Here is a 20654-nt window from a genome sequence, read left to right as displayed (position 1 = left end):
TATGTGATTTTTAAATGAAAAAAAAATCAAAGCTTTCGTTAACCTTCTCAATTTTTATAGATCTGATTTTTGACTCAGATTATACCAATGAATTTTATTATATAAGTTTGTTTTGCATGTTTGTTCAAATGATAATAATGATTATATAATAATAATGGTAATTGAATTACAATACTTTACTTAGTTGTTGATACTCATGTGCCTATTTTGATTGTGTGATCCAATATGTTATTATTCAGTTAGAAATCGCAAAAAATTACCGATGATTTTCAGTCGAAAATTTTATTTTAAACTTCCGAAAATGCACATCGAAACGAAAACAGAATTAAGTATGTAGAATTTTTTTAAAATGAAAATAAAATCGTGGATACTTAAGAAACGGTTACATTCGTGCCTTATATTTCCTAAAAAGTGATCGGTATTTCCTATTTCACGTTTACCTTAAACAATGCGTAAGGGTTGACTCCTAGATTATAATCCGTACCCGCTGGCTGCAAAGTGGTAAAGATCTGACTGTTTGTTTAACGCTACGAAATTGAGGTCATCGCTTGGTTGGCTATTCTTATGTTAAAGAAATAATGTCCTCTGGTCATTTATGTTATTAATGATCAAAGTTTGAAACCTTCACAGCATTTGCTATACCATTACAAGGAGGAACTGAAATTGTATTGGTCTGTTGTACTTCAGTGTCTGTTAAGAACAAAGAAAGTGGCAAAACAGATTAGATATTCAAGTGAACACTCAATAAGAAATTGTTATTCGCCATTTCTATTCAGAAAATCGTGACATGTACAAGTAAACTTTTATTCAGTATATGCGATTGGAATTTTTTATTACAAAAAGCTAGGTTCCTTTTTTTTAGCGTCATAAAATGGCCGGAAACATTCCTATTCAGTGTCTATAACTTCCGCAACTTAAAGTAACAAAGCATAAATATGATACATGCGGAACGTTTTTTAACACTATATTGTGCATGAATTTAAAATAACTTAGCTTTCTCGATAGAACATACACGTACCTGGACGCTGGGTGATGACCGTCCTATTGAAAACCATGGAAATAAGCTCACGAATATGTTTTGTTTTATTAGGATCTTTTTTGTCTTCTTCCATCTTTGAGTGTGTAAGTATGTACAGTTAACTTGATTAAGTATATGCAGTATGATTTTAATGAGTCACAGAAAAACCACATGACAGCTCTTTCTGCTTATTTAAATTTAATGGGTTTTTTAATTATTATAATGGTTAAATAAGTATGACATACACAAATGTTGCAGGTTTTAAAATAAGCGTTTCATAGTAATTGTTTTTATTTCTTGTCTTTGTTTTCTCTATGTTGAATTTATGTTGCGCACACCTTTTAAATGCACTTATCATACGTAAAGCTTATCAGTATTAATATTTATATTTTTATCAATATTTCTATACAATTTTGGACTAGTTTCGTCCCGTTTTTCTTCTTAGGTTTAAAACTAAAAAACTTTATTTCTAAGAATTATTAATATTTTCGTCAATATTTATCAAAAAGGGGTCTATTTCCATACCAATATGAATTTAGATTATCAAGTTTCTTAATTTCAATCCTTAAAGTGGCACGGTAGCTCAAAATAGATGTTTTATTATTTTTATTATGACAACGAGAATAAAAAGAGATTTTATCATACGGAAGGTTTTTCGCATCATAAGTCATCACCTATTCATTTACAGGTCATTAAACTCATCCGGAAATTGCACATGTACACAACTGAGTTGTTTTCGACATTGGTTTAGTGTCACGTGATTGCGATTTCAGTCTAAATATAGTTACAATAGGATTGACACACTGAAAGAAGAATTTGAATTTGAAGCTATTCGATGTAGGCCACGCTGTAGTATTTACTTTCCCCTGCGCCTGCGTGGCTGTGAAGCGGAAGAAAAACTCAATATGTTCGTATTGGCCCAACGCGTAATTCTATTTTTCTCTTTTTAATTTGATTTATTAAATTTTGAACACCGTAATTTTTCAAAAGTTCATCTTATCATATGATATATAAAATATGAGGAAATCTTGTAAACTCGATATTTGCTGAATCATGGGTTTGTGCGTCACCATGTCCCATCAATAGTTTCATTTTCCTCTTCCTGCTTTATTGTTCAGCGCTTTTTTTCTGGTCTGGTGCGCCGTGTCCATTGTATTTAATAATTATTAAAAAAAGATATGATGCAAATAACAATATTATGTTCCAATAACTATGCATGTTATCGTAAAACGTTATGAAATGCCGGTAATAAATAAAATATGTGCATCAATTCATTGCTATTTAGAAAATGGGTAACGTTGACATATGCCTAGCAAATCAATCTGCATTAAGGATTAAAAACGGGGAGAAAACTGTGGCATCCCATATGCAAAATAGAAACGACAGTATTTTTAGACTTTCTTAAAAAATGGACTAGCTTTCAAATATAAACAATGTCATTGTCAGAAAAATATATCCAATATCTGAAGTAACTGTAACTTACATACGGTAGTTCTTTTTTGCACCCGTCTAATTTTAACAAAACCAAACATTATGCCAAATACCATTCGCCTATTCCCCTATGAGGTAACATAATCCCTTTACTTTAATAGCGTTTTCATGTTACAGGTGAGCCCGTTATCGTAAAATGTAATTTAAGGTAATTAGAAAACAATGATTTCTTAAGGAACAACGTTTTCTAACAGAACATATAGAATTTCCTACCGGAATTATTTAATGTTTTCTTTTAGTTACCCGCATGGTATATATTATGTAATCTTATTCTATAAGAAATATATTACATGTATAATTTTAATAAAACCTTACAGCATATTCCCATTGGGTATAAACTATTCAAAGTAAAATTTTCTCACCCAACAGGTGGGAGACACAAAAACAAAAAGTAGTTATATGCTTCAAACCGGTATTACTATCCGGTACTGTGATTTAGATAAATGATTCACAGTAACAAACATCAAATTATCGACTTGAGAAACAGATATAATTATACGGTTTTGTTTTAATTAGAGACTAACAGTTCCTGAGACAAAGCATTCCGCTTCTTTGTGCTAACAGATTTAGAGTCTGAAAAGTTCCAGGCTTTAATTAAACAATTACCTTTGTTTAATTTGATATTGAGAAAAAAGAAATAGGGTTCAAATTATGTTTTTGATCAATCAGTGAATTCCGCACTGCCATACACGTTAACTAATTGAAAGATCTGTGAAAAAGTCTTTCTCTTTAAAAAGTTCAATATTTTATGTTTTGATTAATTTGATTTGAGATAGTAAATATAATTTCTAATTAAGTGTAAATTCACTGTATTTCACCAGATTCTTTTATATATATATATATATATATATATATATATATATATATATATATATATATATATATATATATATATATATATATATATATATATAACTTAAATAAATGAAAACACAAAGATCGAGTAAAACATAAGCGCTTTCATTTTTCTTCAGATGTTTTACAATACTAACATGGTAACGTAATAGCAAGTTCATTACTTTTGATATCATTAATTTGTACAGCAACATTTCAAATTCTCTGGGACTTAACGCGATGGAATATTGGATCAATAGGATACCTGAAAAAATCAACAATCGGTTTTTAAAAGAATTCATGTTAGAAGCTTCAGAAATTGTATTGACTAATAATACATTTACATTCAACGGAAAACATTTTAAACAAATTAAAGGAACCGCCATGGGCACTTAAATGGCTCCAACATATGCTACCCTTACATTAGGATATCTGGAAGAGAAAATGTATAAGGAAATAAATAGATTATTTAACGAAGAGACGGAAATGTATATAACAAAGCACTGGAAAAGGTACCTGGACGACTGTTTTATTGTTTGGAATTCCGGAGACAACAATCTGTCAGATTTTCAAAAATATATTGAATGAACTTAATCCAGGTATCAAATTTACAGCGGACGAAAGCCTGAATAGAATTTCATTTTTAGATATTTTGTTGACCAAATAAGACGAAGTCATTATGACGGATGTATACTTCAAACCTACGGATACTCATCAGTATTTACACTTCAACTCATGTCATCCACGACATACGAAAAGAGCAATACCGTATAACCAGTCTAGACGAATATGCACAATCGTTAACGACGAGTCTGTCAAAATACAGAGATTACAGGAATTAAAAAAGTATCTAAAGAAACAAAGTGATCCGGATAAAATTATTGACGATGCTATTGAAAAAACCATGAAATTAGACAGAAAGAAGCTCCTCAATCCCGTTCAAAAAAACAGCAATAAAAAATCGAAGATATTACCACTGGTTACCACCCATAATCCCAGAAATACTAACATCGCCCCGATTGTTCACCATCTAAACGACGTCTTGAAGACTGATGAAACAATGGCTAAGATATTTGAAAAACAAAAATTTATAAACAGCAAAAGACAGCCGTTATCACGTGCTCAGGTTGCGGGGAACTATATATTGGAGAAACAGGAATTACCTTACGGGAAAGAATCCGAATTCACAAACAGCACATCAACCAACCGGAATACCGCAAACTAAAAGTTAGTGAACACCTTAACCTGTGCAGACAAAAATCATTTACTGTTTTTCCGTTCTATAAAATGTACAATTCTAATACTTTTGAAAGGCGTGATAAAGAAAAACATTTTATAAGAACTTTTAAACCTAAATTGAATAGCTTAATGTAACATCTGAGCATTCTAAATGTTTTATTCATGTTTTAACCGTGTTATATAATCTGTTATTATTAGTATTGTGATATCTAAAAATACGGGAAAATATGGCGTCATTCAAAGACTTGAAGACGCCGTTAAACTATTATGACGTCATGACAAACGTTACCATGTTAGTATTGTAAAACATCTGAAGAAAATGAGAGCGCTTATGTTTTACTCGATCTTTGTGTTTTCATTTATTTAAGTTTTATATATATTTCACCGACCACTGAGGTTTTTCTTGGATTTATATATATTGATGCATATATATATATATATATATATATATATATATATATATATATATATATATATATATATATATATATATATATATATATATATATATATATATATATATATATAATATTAATATATTCACATTTTGAATGCATAACAATTAGAGTAACAATAAATTTCCCTTTCTAATTTCGCTGCCCTTTTTTTAACATCAGAAGAATAAATAAATTATCTTAGAAAAATTAAAGATAAATTATAAAGTGTTTTTTTTTAAAACTATTTTTTTCTAAAATTTTCAGAATGGTTATGAGTTTCCAGTTTACACAACAAAATTCTGTCCTAGAAATCAAACAGAATGGAGCGAAAGATCGTCTGCAATCAGTTGTAACGAGTCTAATGGATACTTATGTTTACCGAACGAAAACATCACAGAACTTCTTGATTTCTGTTATATACATCCTTTCATATGGATACAGGAAGGTTAAGAAGCCACCATTATTTTGAATCAATTATCATTTTTTTTTATAATAACACAATGTTTCCATACAAATGCTAAAATAATTCAGCCGAAAACTATATAACACCAACTTTGCAATTGTAGGCCTACAACGTACAGAAGTTTGTAATTATTGCAAAAACTAGCTTGGTTTAGAACAACCTTTACTTTTTGTAGCGTAGAATTGACAAGAGACAACTTTTATATTCGTCCAATTGTATTCAGCTTGGGTAAAACAAAATATAATTAAAGGTAATAATAAGTGTGAAGATTATTGACAAAAAAGTGTGTTGCCATTTATCAGAATAAATTTTGATTTTGCTCAATAAAAAAATATATAAATAAGTTTACCCCCCCCCCCCCACCACCACCACCACACACACTAATAATACTATATGTTTAAATGAACGATGTATCAGAATTCCATTGAAATATACAAAAAAAATTAAAAGGGAATTCATCGAATGATATCATTCGGTTTTATTTTAGGTCTTTGTTTGTATTTGAACAAACGATTCTCAAGGGTGAATTCTAAGGCGTGCCAACATTTTCAATCTGGATGTCCAAATTCCTCGCATCAATCTTTAAGGAATTTTCAATGTAAGTTTTTGGCTTATGAACCCGTAACGTGTCAATAATAATATCCTATTTTCTGAGTAAACAGTGCGCAATTCTTTCAAGGAAACCAGTAACAATATACATGTAGATTTATTGCACGAATGTTCAGGAAATATGAAGATTTATTCCCAAAAGAAAGATTTCCTGAGGGCTTCACCATCATGCAATAAAAGTTTTATTATACCGAGCAACATTTGATTATACAAAATACGTCGAATTCAAATAATTTTTTACTTGTCGAAAGCATTAACGTCTTGATTGTTTGTTCTTTGTTTTTGTTTTTTAATCTTATTGTCTCAGTTTTCTTTCATAAATTCGAATCAATTGTAGTGAAATTGGGGTTTTTGTGTTTTAAAGAGAATTTAAATGATTTATTATATTTGACAACATCGTATGCTCATAGTGACTTTTTCATACCTTTCGAGACACGATATTTATTTCCTGTGAGACATGACGTTTTGTTCGCCCTGGCATGTGACTTTCTAGACCAATCAGATGACGCGTTATATAGAATAATCATTCTGATGTATAATAATGTTACATGTTGTGTGATAAACTGCCAAAATCTTTAAAGTTTACAAATGATTGTTAAGAATATGAATTATTTTGGCTTAACATTTCATTTAATACAATCAGAATAGTCAGAGTATCGCACTATTCCGAATTGTACTAATATCAATTTGACCCTCAGATAGCATTTTAGATATCCAGAATTGGTTTTGCTCTACGTCACTCTTGTAAACAACGATAAGCAATAAAGGTGTTGTATGTATTGAATTAGATATAAACGTTCAAATTAAAAAAAAAAAACTCGACTACGCAAACAGAAGAATGAAAAAACAACATTTTTCTGGATGAAAATGCTCTGATTAGTTATGATCTCAGGTATGCTTCTTTACACAACCAATTTGAGACCTAAATGTAGAGTTGTTAGCAAGCAAACTTAATTACGATCAGGCTCATTATAACATCGTCTTTGTTTTGATTGAGAGGTGGGTGCCTCTCCCGTTTTCATTTTTTCTTTTAATTAAACCAATTAAATTTTGAAAACAAATGCCATTTGGTATTTATAAAATTGATCGTTTATTAACTAGAGTTTAGAAGATTCCAACATTATTGAAAGACCTGAGAAGAAAACTATTAATTAAACGGAATGTTTTCTACTTGGTCTACTTGGTTTCGAGATTATAGCTGGAAAAGTAATCCGTCAACATATAATTTATTCATCTATTTTTTTGTGTGCGATGGCATTCTTTAGACAACAATACTGATAATTAAGATCTGATTCCATATAATAGTTAAAAATTAACAAAATTAGCAAGTGCATCTATTTTTTTCGTAATGTATTCTAATATGACAGGCCCACAAATCGTACAATTTGTGCAATAATATTAAGTTGATATGGTTTAAACATATTCATACATCTAATTCCTATTTACCGATAGTTGATAATTATATTCTCATCATTGTAAATAATTTTGCAAGGGGTATTACACACCTTCCGGGAGATAATAATAAAAAACTAGCATATACTTCAACACATACATTTTCTTACGTATATGTGTTAGAATGCATATATATGATTAAAAACTAGGCTATAAATGACTGAGCCCATTAAATGCCATGTATAGGATTATCTTTGTTTTGTTTTACATTCAACAGATCCAAGTTGTTTAGCAATTGGAAATGGATGTTTTGTTGCCGAACCATCTTGTAATAGGTAGGTAGTTTTCAAATTTAAAGGGGCATGGTCACGATTTTGGTCAAAAATTATTTTTCCGATTTTAATATTTACAATGTGCCAGAAAGGCATTTTGAATAGGCAACCGAAATTTGAGTGTCATATGTTGAGTTATAAGCAAGTTATAGAGCTTGAAATTCTTCGCTATGTAAACAAAGCGTTTGTTTACATTTTGAACGTTGAAGTAAAATTTTCAGTTATAAACCTAAAACGAATGTGTTAAACGTTAGGAACTGTTCATCTATGCTTAAAATAAATAACAAGATAGACAAATAATCTGGAAAAAGATTTTTACTGGTATATTGAACCTATGTAAACAAAAAACAGGGCACGAGCCTTGTTTACATGTTAAAGAATTGTGAGCCCTGTATCTTGCTTAAAACACAACGAATGACTTAAAAATTTAATTTGATCATTCGAAATGCATTTCTAAACCATTGTAAATAATAAAAACATAAAAATAAAATTTGACCAAAATCGTGACCATGTCCCTTTAAAACAGTTTTGAGCTATGTATTCTGTCAATATTCACACCATTTTAAAGTATATTGTTGTTCATATTGGTTTTCATATCGTAGTAAAATAGTGTAGGAGCAAACATGCGCTCGGTGTTTCCTTTTTCAAATAACTGATAGAAAATGCCCAATGTCGTATATACTAATGTGAAACTATATTATCTTTAACATAACATATCCTCACAAAATCATTAATCCCAGAACTCATCTTTATACTATTGAATTGCATCTGATTTTATATACAGTGTTGGCAAAAATCGAAAGCTCTATTTATACAAGTTGATGCAAAAATTCTGATACCATTGTATCTTTGTTTTTGTGGTATAGAAGTACTTTTTGATAAACCCATTTATTGTCCGTTGTCGTGTATAAATTGATAATTTAATTTTTAAAAATTTAAAAGTGTCAAAGCGACTTAATTTTTTAAAGAATGAATCATTTTTAAAAATTAAAACAAACAAACAAACCAAAAAAACATCTTTTTAATATTTTTTTAAACTTAAAAATGATAAATTCTTCAAAATAATTGTTCTTTTAAAAGTTTGTTAGACAACAACAAAAAATCAGTACTTTTGCTGAGAGAAATGTTAAAAGAAAAAACTTTATTAATGTAAATACAATTATCTCTGTTAGTCACCGCCAAAAAATCATTTGCAAGAATGACAGGCAATAGTTGTTATTAATAACAATATATTTTATGCTTAACAGTAAAACAAATAATTTCCAAGATGCTACAAAAGCTACCCAGACAGAGAATAACACCTTCAACCATAAAGACAGCAAATCAACAAATGACAATAACAGTATTGACAGCGTACAGGTTCTACTATCATCACTTTCAGGAGTAGTTCTCATGGCCTATGTCGTCTGCAATCTGTTTTTCTGCTTTAGAAGTAAGATTAAGTTATATTTATATCATGTTTTCATGTTCAAGGTAACACTATGGTGTAGATACATGTAATTGTATATACAATGTATATACATAGATGTTAATACCTTTCTAAGTAATGGCATCAAAATATATCAATAAAAATACGTCTATTTTAATACATTACTAAAACTTTTTTTTTCAAATTATTCAAGAGAGATTTTTAAAAATTCCATAATTATAGTAATTTGTTGAACTGTGGGTGGACTCAGTTTCTGTGGATGCAAACGAATTCAACATCAACACCCAGTAATTGCTTAATAACATTGGGTATCATTGTGACCAAGTCCTCTTGTTGGTTATATGGGTAGTTGTGAATCAATATATTGTCTTTCATCGATCTCGAGCGAAGATTAGTTATATCATCATCCATGTGTGACAGTTTTCTGTCCATTCTAATAACAACCGACCGCGGGAGATTAATTTCACGCCTATGTTGAGCATTTTCGTAGCGCAAGATTACAATTTCGTTGTAATTACACTCGGCCTGGTCCGATACGGTTTTTAGTTTGTCACATAACGGACCCTGGTCACACTCTGCCGAATTTTTGGTTTACTTGGCTTAGGGTGAATTGTTGTCAGAATTTCTTTGATAGTCCTTTGTTTCGTGTTTTCATGTTTCAAACAAATCCAAATGGAAATTCCTCTTTTTTTCCAGTATACATGTATTTCAATACAGAACACTATTTGACACACAATAAGTCAAAATAAAATCCCACTTTGTATTAAAAAACACCTCAATAGACCAAACGCGGCTATGTTAAGGCTGCCCGATTAATTTCACAGCGCTATGTAGAAATTCACTTGTCTGTACTTCATAAGATATGACGTCATAGTTAACTTTGACGTCACGATCTGCAATCCTTTCGATCGTTCTTAGGGAATGTATCGTAACGTAATAAGTGATATTCATTGTGCATAATAAAACCGCTTCATTCCTTTTCATAGACACTGTTGTAAATACTAGTGATACTAAATTCAATATCACCGATATGGAGTATAAAAAAATCAACAGTTTTAAAGCTTCGTAATAGGTAAATGACTATTCATAAACTAATGGTTTTGAGACTCCCCCTGCTACGTGTAATCTAATGAATGGTGATATGTATGTGCATATAAAAAACGGCTTGCCACAAATGAAAGATAAAAACAATCTTAGTATATTTTACGTGAAATCGGGAGAGAAAATAAGTACCACTGTGAATCTTGCTGGGGGAAACCTACCGATTGACCCGATTGTGTGTAAATCGAGCCTAAAAGGTAAAAATATGCCTAATTTCGATGGCGGTGCGAAATGTTTTGACAATATTTCAAATAAACGAAATATTTATATGAACCCCCAGCAAGAAATGCAAAATACATTACTTATCGAAGGATTTCTCATAAAAATATTTTTGATTTAATGTCATTATTCACTTGTGCCGATGCGATTTTTATAGATTATTTACCGTGTTAGAATACACCCGTCACGTGCTTAAGAAAAATATATGACGTCACAAAAATACATCAAATATAGTGTTGGATGCCACTGTTAACTTATGTAATAAAAATTTAAAGAAACTCACTCGGTTAAAGCATTTTTCGATAATTAAAATAGTATCATTTTTCGATATATATTTAGCTTCGGACAGCCTTAACATAGCCGCGAAATCACCAGCACTGAAAATTTACGTGGTCATGGCCTCTGGTGTCACTGTTATATTTCTACAGAATTTCAAAATTATAGTAGTTTGCGGGGAAAAAATTATCCATGTTAACAATCTAAAAAAGCGCACAAGGTGTTCAGAAAGTTGTTGATATTTAAATTGCCCTCACATACTTTAAGCTATGTTAGTCAGTTAAGGCGAAATGCTATAGCAATTTTTTTTTATGAATATTTATCATTTCTGAAGCAAGATTGCTTTGTTTCAAGAAGGATATAATTATGCCCTTAATCTTTTATACGAATTTTTTTGCATTTTTAACGAAAAAGTAGAAAATCTATTTTTGTTGCAAGTAACGCACTGTAGAGTTCAAAATTTAATGTGAATAAATGCATAATATAAATATCTAATAAACCATGACCAGTAATGTCAACAATATGGTTTAAATTGTTTAATAAAAAATTATTTATGTAAATAAAAAAAAAAAAAAATTTCATATCTTTCAAACCTATGGATAAAATCTTTTAAAGAGACGTGTCTTATGGGGAAGAAATATAAGGCAATCACTTTTTTTTTTATAAAACTGAATCAAATTGACAAAATTCTAGAAGTGTTGCTAATCTTCAAAATTTGGCCGATCCCGATCAAAACCCTGATCCCGATCTAAATTGCCAAAAATTTAAAATCAACAATATTTGTTCATGTGCATACAAAAAATCAATTTAATTTGTAATTGTTCTCCTAATTTACAAACCATATTACAACCAAACATCCTAGTTTTGGGGTGAAATTGCTATATATTTAAATTTTCTATTATTCAACTCGGGACCAGTTTACTTTCGATCGGGTGTGCTTCAATTTTGAAAATTTGCCATATCTCTAAAATTTCGCCGATTTGATTCTCTATTTCTTTTTTTTAAATGATTGCCTTACTTTTCCTTACTATGGAACACGTTTCTTTAGAAAATTTTATCCATAGGTTAGAAAAATATTATCAAATGAAGTTTTTTATTATCATAAATATTTTTTTATTAAAAAAATAAAACGTCTTATTGACATCACTGGACATGATTTATTAGATATTTATATTATGCATTTATTCACATTAAAATTTTAACTCTACAGTGCGTTACTTGAAACCAAAATAGATTTTCTACTTTTTCGTAAAAAATACAAAAAATGGTATTAAAAAATTAAGGGCATATATCCTTCTTAGAACAACGCAATCTTGCTACAGAAATAATACTCTAACGATCCATAAAATAAATTTTTAGTGTAGCATTCCACCTTAATTACCATTAAGGGAAAAGTTGATTTCGGTTAAATTTGTTACTAACAAACGAATGCTTCGGAGAGCCTTGTTTACATTTGCATGATTAACAGACCACAAGCAAAATTGCAAATTATAAAGATAAACTCTTGAAATATTAATTTTAAAAAGTTATCAACAATTTTTTTGAGTTTTGTAGTGCAGTTGTTATGTAGCATGTGTTTAATTATTCAGAGCTTCATTTAAAGAAGATTGAGAGGAATGATTGCACTGAGTTACATTTTGCTAGTAAAAATGAGCACGAGAGTATTGCAAAACTTTTACTGAATAATGGAGCAGACATACATTCACGCACCGAAAACGGTGCAACTCCACTTCATTTTGCGTGTGAAAACGGGCATGATGGCACTGCACAACTTTTACTGAATAATGGAGCAGACATTAATGCATGCACCAAAAATGGAGCAACTCCACTTCATTTTGCTTGTGAAAACGGGCATGATAGCACTGCACAACCTTTACTGATTAATGGAGCAGACATTCATTCCGAACCATAAACGAAGCCACACCGCTTCATTTTGCTTGTGAAAACGGGCATGATGGCACTGCACAACTTTTACTGAGGAATGGAGCAGACATTAATGCATGCAAAAAAATGGAGCAACTCCACTTCATGTTGCGTGTGAAAGCGGTCGTGATAGCACTGCACAACTTTTACTAAGGAATGGAGCAAACATTAAGATACGTACCAAAATTGGGGATACTACACTTCATGTTGCTTGTGAACACGGACATGATAGCACTGTACAACTTTTATTAGATAATAAAGCTAATATTAATTCATTCAATAAACTAGACGTTGACCCGTGCGTGCACGGCTTGACATTGCATATCGGACATTAACGAAATAGGTACATCGACACACCTTATTATTGACATTTACATAACAAAGCTATAAGCCTACAATTATGCTATTAATTTCACTACTCTTTCCTTAGTTTGAATAATCTGTGTCTCGGGAAAGGCCCTCACCACAGTTAGAATGCCTCCCTTATACCAGTAATGTAGCAGAAAATTGCGGAATCGCCCCGGAACGATTTTGGAGAAAGTTAATGAAGTCGCCTTGAAAATAACAGTCAAATCAAATATTTTTTGTTATCATGAAGACAAAAGTAAGTACTTAGTTGAAATGTATATTTGTTATTTTATACTTTCTCTCATAAGAAATCATTCATATATATATATATATATATATATATATATATATATATATATATATATATATATATATATATATATATATATATATATATATATATATATATATATAGCAAAAGTCCAATGAAAATTTACCCGTATTTGTATTATCATTTCTGAGTTTATTCATGCAGATGTGATATTGTGGAAACATAAACTAAAGATCCCGTTAGCGTGAATGTATCGCGCAAGCGCAAGATTGTAAACTCCAAAAAATCCAGGTGATTTCCGGGATTCTTTGAGGAATTTTCGTTGATTATTAATTAGCAAAGCTTAACTGAGAAAAAATAAAAACAAATTGGTAATCTTCAAGTACCAATAATGTTTAAAATATATAAAACAAAAGACAGTATTCTTCCGATTTCTCGGTATTAAAGACCAAAAATTTGAGTCTATTATTTTAATATAGTAGTATAGAAACGCAACGAGTCCTCTCTATAGAGCGAGTCAAAATGGTCATGAGAGCACTGTACAACTTCTAGTTAATAATGGAGCAGACATTAATCTTGGTGGGCAATACGGACCAACTCCTCTCCATATAGCCTGCCAGAAAGGACATTATAGTATTGTTATCTTTTTACTAGATAATGGAGCAAATTCAAATTTAGGGAACAATGAAAAAATAGGTCCTCTCTTCTCAGCTGTCAAAACGGAGACTTTAAAATTGTACATCTTCTACTAAACAAAGGAGCGTACGTTGATTCTTGTGACCAATACGGAGTCAGTCCTCTCTGTATAGCGAGTCAAAATGGACACGACACCAATTATTGCTGGAAAAAGGTGCAAATATCAATTTACGTTGTAACGATGATTCCACTGCTCTTCATGCAACGTGTCGTAATAAGCATGAAAGCACTGTGAACATTTTACTAAATAACGGAGCGGCTGTTAATTTTTTACGTTCTTCAGACCATGCCAGTCCTCTCTATTTAGCTTGTAAAAATGGGCACGAGAGTTTTGCAAAACTTTTACTTGATAATGGAGCAAATGTAGAAACTTAAAAACAAGTATTCCTTTTAAAGGAATGATCGGCAATAATTATATATAGATATCTAGAAGCAATCAACATGATCAGTTTGATGTAAAATAATTAAAAAAGGTACTGTACGAGGGTCAATCAAAAAATACGAAGACAATGTGACTGTCTATCATATACTTTTCATGAAAGTCATACTTAACAGATTAATCTGTGCACCAACACTCATGTTATTGATATGCGAAGTTTTAGTCCATTTGATGAATCAGTATTTTTGTTACCCCTTTTTAAAAAAAATGTTTTGTCACCACGGCGCACGGTAACTTTCAAAACATGACGTCAAGATTAAACGCGCACAGTTTATAGATATACCTCATCTTTATATCACGGTTAGTCTCTTGTGCCTCTCTCTTTACAATTTATAATGGCACTGAACCACTAAACATCTTATTTGCACACATTTGAAAATCATAAGTTAGTCCTTCAAAGTTTTCATTTCCTAACCGTGTATCTTTTAGTTTACAGTAAGGATAACCCTGAAAGTCGGTTGACGTTACTTATTTTTTGACCAAATATTTACAGATATTCCACTCTCTTTCGAACAGTTTGATATTCAAAATACAATTACCATCACCCCCACAAAATTTATTACAATTAAACACAAACTTGCAAATAATTGTTGACTTAATTTTTTACACCATTAAGCATTTTCACAGCTTGTATCGACCTTTTTCTGAGTTAAATCCAGTTTGTTTGTACTTCTCGTTGCGCCGTGACATCCGGCGACGTCGATGTTTTTAGTCAATTCTAATGAGGACTATCTCTCTTTAGTTACTAATAACTGTTCGAAAAAACAATATATCCCGTCATTATTTGGAACATAGAATACTATGACTATACTTAATTTGAGGTTTCAATATAATATGGTTTTAAGCCCAATTTATAGAGATATTACTTTGAACATTGTATAGTTTATTGTTGACATAACACAAATTTTGACCGTGTGCCGTGACCTCATTTTTGCAGGATTAGAATCTAAATAATTCTTAGAAGTAAAGGAATTTATTAACTTTTTTTCTTGCAAATTATTTGAAACTATTGCTAAACTATGTCTACCAAATTTAGTCATGAAATGACGTTGAGTCACATAGCTATGACAAAAGTCTTCGTATTTTTTTATTAGAATATTTTGAACCTGCACACCATAATTTCATCACTATAAACCATCAACAAATTTAATTTTGAAATATATTTGGAGAAAGCCGTTTGTAAACTCCTTGTCTAGTTTTATTTTTTTAACGTAATTATTAAATATTAATGTATCTTCTTCTTCAGAATACTGAGTAGGCTCTTCAAAGAGCATTAGTTACACGTACATGTATCGAAAGAAAGAGTTGTATTAAAATAATTGAATGCTACTAAAAAAAAATTGAAAGCCATCATATCATAACTTGCTATTGAGGTTGCATTATAACGTAACCTTGTTTATAAATCAAGCCGTCTTCCTAGCTACTATTATGCAACATCAATAGATCGAGGTCAGTTCATAGTGCATCTTCTTATGATCGAGGTCAGTTCATCGAGTTCAACTGCATTACTGAATGAGTCTTTCGATCGAAATTCTTACGCGTGAGACAAAACGTGCATTGTTGAATTAACAGGTCGAACTGTATTTAATGTATGTTTGCATCTCTTAGGGTAAATGAATTGAAATAAAACTGATTAAAATGTTATATAAATAGTAAACCAAAGCTTCAAGTTTTTATAAGAACTTCTTATGCAAGCGGAATGCGTGCGCACGTGGAAGCTTTTGCCGGATGCCTCATATGGACACAATAGTGATCGGCCGAAGCCGATCACAACAACAGACGGATTATCTCCTCTTGCTATAGCTTACCAAAAAGGAAATAATGGCATCCAAAAACTTTTCCAAAATATTTGAGTAAATATTAATTTTTCATTAGAAAGAAACTGGTGTAATATTTATACTTCAGGTATTAAGCAGTATGTTGTCTTCGGTTGATAAAAAATCAAAGTTAATAATAATAAATTACTTTTATTTGACAATTGAGCAGACAGGTGTAACGTCAATGGAACTGAAATAAGTCATTTTCTTTTGAATCTATAGAAATGCGGGATTTACTAGGCAATGGAAACAGTATTGATAATATTCATGAACTTATTTTAACATAAAAAATTAATTCATTTACATCATTAAGTAACGCTCTTTTAAAATGTATTGCAATGGTGGACAAAGTTGGTTGACATATCAACAACGAAAAGTATGTATATGCGACTTTGGCTACTGTTGTACTAATATGGTGCTTACACGGTCTATATATCCCAAGAAACACTCGTAAGTGGGTTTGGTGCAAATGAATGATGCTCTTTTCTCATATTTGATAATATATATGTATGTGTGCGAGTCAGCCTAAAAGTTTTCGTCGTTCATTTTGAATTGTAAGCTTATCAAGACAATGTATAATATATAATCATTTGTTACTTTTGAATAGCCAACAGTTTCAAAAATGTTGATCGTGTGTGTGGCAAACAGAATCTTGAGAACACATGTACAGTTGTCAGTTTCGTGAAATAATACAAGTTTATTTTTCTTTGTACATTTATATGCATCTCAATTTATATGTTTATAAATTTATACTCTATGGTTGCTGAAAATTAAATTTTCATTTTGAAATTTAAATTTCCTGTTCTCAGTGCGAAGTAAAAACATATGAAAAAAAGAATGCTACAAAAATATCTTGATGCAAGCATCAAAATATTTTTAGATCATTAGATGAGATGCTACTGTGGGCAGATTTAAAATTAATCAATTATTTATTATACAACAAACTTTGTTACTTTCAAATGCAAATGGTTTCAAATTTACAATATCTACTTATGAATCAAGTTACGCTAGTTCTTGTGCGCAGGCGGATTGAGTTGGCGAACACTTTCGTAACTTTTCCATTGGCTGTTGTTCTTATTGGCTAGTATTAACGAATCAGATCATTTCTATTATAATAAAACTGTGGGTGCGGCGATTTTTTACACCAACACCTCACACAAGGTATTTATTGTATTAATTTGTATAACTTATAACTTTTCTTAGTGTCTACATAGAGTAAACTAACATTATGATAAAGTTAAAAGGTTTATTTAAACCGTAATGAATTACTGTGTATAAATTGTATATTATATTTACATGTGTTTATATTTATTTACATAATCACCTTTTTGTACATATTAAACATCCTGAACAAAGAACCTTGCCTTTATTATTTACTCGGTCACACTGAAATTGGCCCGTGTTGATAATTTATCCGGGGTTCATTTTTAAACGTTTAATATTGAAACTGGGTTCCTTTTTTTCGTAAAAATTATCTGGATCAATTTGCAACAACATAATATTTTTTTTTAAATCGATTAAACCTCAACACCCTGAGAACTGACCCTGTCAAAATTGATCAACGCATCCCCCCCCCAAAGATCCTTTTATTCCATCGTATAATTGATAGGATACAATTTTAATTATTGTGATGTCTACAGTGATATCTATATAATATCTAAACTATACAGTTATGCAAATGTATTTAATATACAAATATGGAAAACTGAAATCTTAACTGTGGGGTCCAATGCATAGTGGATACACTTTTCCGATGCTGGCTGTCTAATGTTTTTAATCTATAAGTCGTTTAGTGCTATTAATAAAATCTTTATTTTCAGCAGATTGTCTTTTATTTAATCCGTTTGAAAATGTAATCAAAGTACATTAGAAGATACGAGAAGAACATAGACTGTTTACTGTATGGTATATGGATTTAAATATCTAAAATTGTGTTTATCTTGATTACATTCCACGTATAAAGTTTTGATAAAACAGACATCAATTTGATGTGAGGTGGGCAATGCACTGTTCAAACTGCTAGAGTCCTTTAAAGGGTTATCAAACTTCTCGCGATAAGTGATTTCTCGGAATGAACGTCCGACGGCCGCCAGAGATAAAGTTGCCTAATAATTGCAGACGTGTTCTCCTTTATAAGTCTTAGTACAAAATGGCTCACTCAGAGCAGCATGTACAATCTATATCAGCCTCTGTCACTGCTCTGTCAGACAGGGGATTTGTGCATCAGACTTATTCCGCTTCTCTGGGCGATATAAATGTTGCTGCCAGCACCAGTACTGCTATATCTGTTCCTAAGGGCGCAGGCACCAGAAGTGTTGCTGCGGCTGCTAGCGGTGACAATTTGGTGGCGTTAGAAACAACATCAACCGTGCAAGCGACAGGAAGATCAGTAAAAGTAAGCAAGGATCCCCGTGCCAGGCTAATGTTTTATCTTAACTGCATATCGATCGTATTTGATGATTTTTACACAATGTGCAAGGAAATCTTAAAAGAAAACACGCTATCCAACATTGAATGTCTGCTCAAGTACCATGATTTCGGTGCTTTAACTGTAAAACAATGTGATAAAGTGCTGATTCTTTGCGATATTCTGCGACCAGATTTGTTTAACAATAAGTGCATGTTTGGAGATGCAAAAATGTGTGGAAATCTCACAAACGAATTTTATAAAGTAGAGGAGGTTGAAAAATCAGTGGCCATTCAGAACGAGATAATCGTAAAGGGAGAGAAACGTCACGTGAAGAAGATAATGTATTACGATACATCGTATTTAGAAGAAAATTATTTCGAGCCTATGAGACTTCTGGAACATCGCTTGAGAGTCATCAGAAAAGGGAAACATTTGTAAGAAAATCGTAAATATCTTGTATTTAGTAAGTTAACCTTATCTCGTTGCAAAAATGATATATACATTTTCACAACAAAATGCATTTTTAAAAAATTTTGTTTCAGGGATTACGAAACTTTCACTGAAAACTACAAGGTCCATCTCCTGTTGACTCTTATATTTCCGTTTTGGGTCGTGGTTTGGGTCGCCATGGTAATGTATTTTTATTTTGGTTGACTTTTTGTTTTATTTATAAGTATCGAATTTCACTGTTGATTGTTGTTTTAAGAAATGAAGAAAAAAATATTTATAAAACATCTATATTCTTTCCATACTGAGTTTATAATTAAACTAAGTCAATACATTTAATGCATTTATCTCTGATGTATTATATTTTACTTTTTTGTTAGTGTTTTCACGAGGGCGATCAAAGCAACATGAATGAAGAGCAAACAGAACCATAAAAAATCACAAACCAAACAGCTGACCGGGGGGGGGGGATACTTAATGTTTGGACAGCCAAAAGCACTTCTTTATATTGACATTTTGATAGACTTTATGAACACCGTTTCAATGCTGATGCTAGCAACGAATCTCCTATTCACATTTCATAGACTGTTCATCATTGTGAAAATGATCAGAGCTTAATCCAATCAGAGTGTTTGAATGCATTTTTACGTGTTAGCAATAAAGTAATATTCTATCAATTTTAATTTGTTTTTGGAGATATTTTCATTACTTTGTCTGCTTATCAAGTTCTTTCAGTAATTCTGTAAATAATTTTAATAGAGGTAATCAAATAAATGCCTATCAGTATAACATATACACACATATTTACACTGTGTATAAATCTAATTCTACGTTTTAATTAATTGCTTAGTTGTGATCAGAATTTTTTTCTGTCCAGGTGCGAGTGTTCAATTAATACACGATATACAAACAACAAAAGGAATAAAATTATATAGACGTAATGTTAAACATGGTATACACGTCAAGAATGTCACCAGATAATTATTAATTGATAAAATAAACCTCCTTATAAATTGTATAAAGAAATTATTTGCTCTCTCTCTCTCTCTCTCTCTCTCTCTCTCTCTCTCTCTCTCTCTCTCTTAAAGAAAACAAATCTTAAAAATCAGAAATATAGTCACCTGCATATGTTGTACAAAGATGGCATATGCATTTTTCCCCGCTTTTGTGTATGGTAGGGGTCGTAAGGCGCACACAATAAATTAAAAATTATCTCATTTCTATGTACTTACTCTTTCAGCCTATCGATATCTCAATTGGTTATTTCTGATAACTTGTTTTTAATGCAACTAATGTAATATTAGCATTCATTGATACATTTTGGAGTCAAGAAAACTTCTAAATACAATAATATTTTCTGAATTTGTCTTTACTACATGTGTTGGTTTTTTTTTTGTATATTTGTAAATTACCTAATAATTACCCATAATCCTTAAAACACGATTATTGCACCTATCGTTCAC

General features: G+C 31.0%; 1 protein-coding gene and 1 pseudogene across 1 annotated transcript; both read left to right on the top strand.

Moving 5' to 3' along the window:
* Positions 1-41: 41 nt before the first annotated feature.
* Positions 42-13355, top strand: LOC128164032 (ankyrin-1-like; annotated as a pseudogene).
* A 4797-nt stretch (positions 13356-18152) lies between these two features.
* Positions 18153-19868, top strand: LOC128164026 (uncharacterized). The gene is made up of 3 exons (XM_052827742.1): positions 18153-19178; positions 19287-19374; positions 19572-19868. The coding sequence occupies exons 1-3, from the start codon at positions 18484-18486 to the stop codon at positions 19623-19625; spliced, it is 837 nt and encodes a 278-aa protein (XP_052683702.1). The 5' UTR covers positions 18153-18483; the 3' UTR covers positions 19626-19868.
* Positions 19869-20654: the final 786 nt, after the last annotated feature.

The sequence above is a fragment of the Crassostrea angulata genome, chromosome 9, assembly GCF_025612915.1.
Source record: "Crassostrea angulata isolate pt1a10 chromosome 9, ASM2561291v2, whole genome shotgun sequence".
NCBI classification, from domain to species: Eukaryota; Metazoa; Mollusca; class Bivalvia; order Ostreida; family Ostreidae; genus Magallana; species Magallana angulata.
The sequence above is the reverse complement of the archived record's forward strand: the minus strand, read 5'-3'. Positions and strand labels throughout refer to the sequence as shown.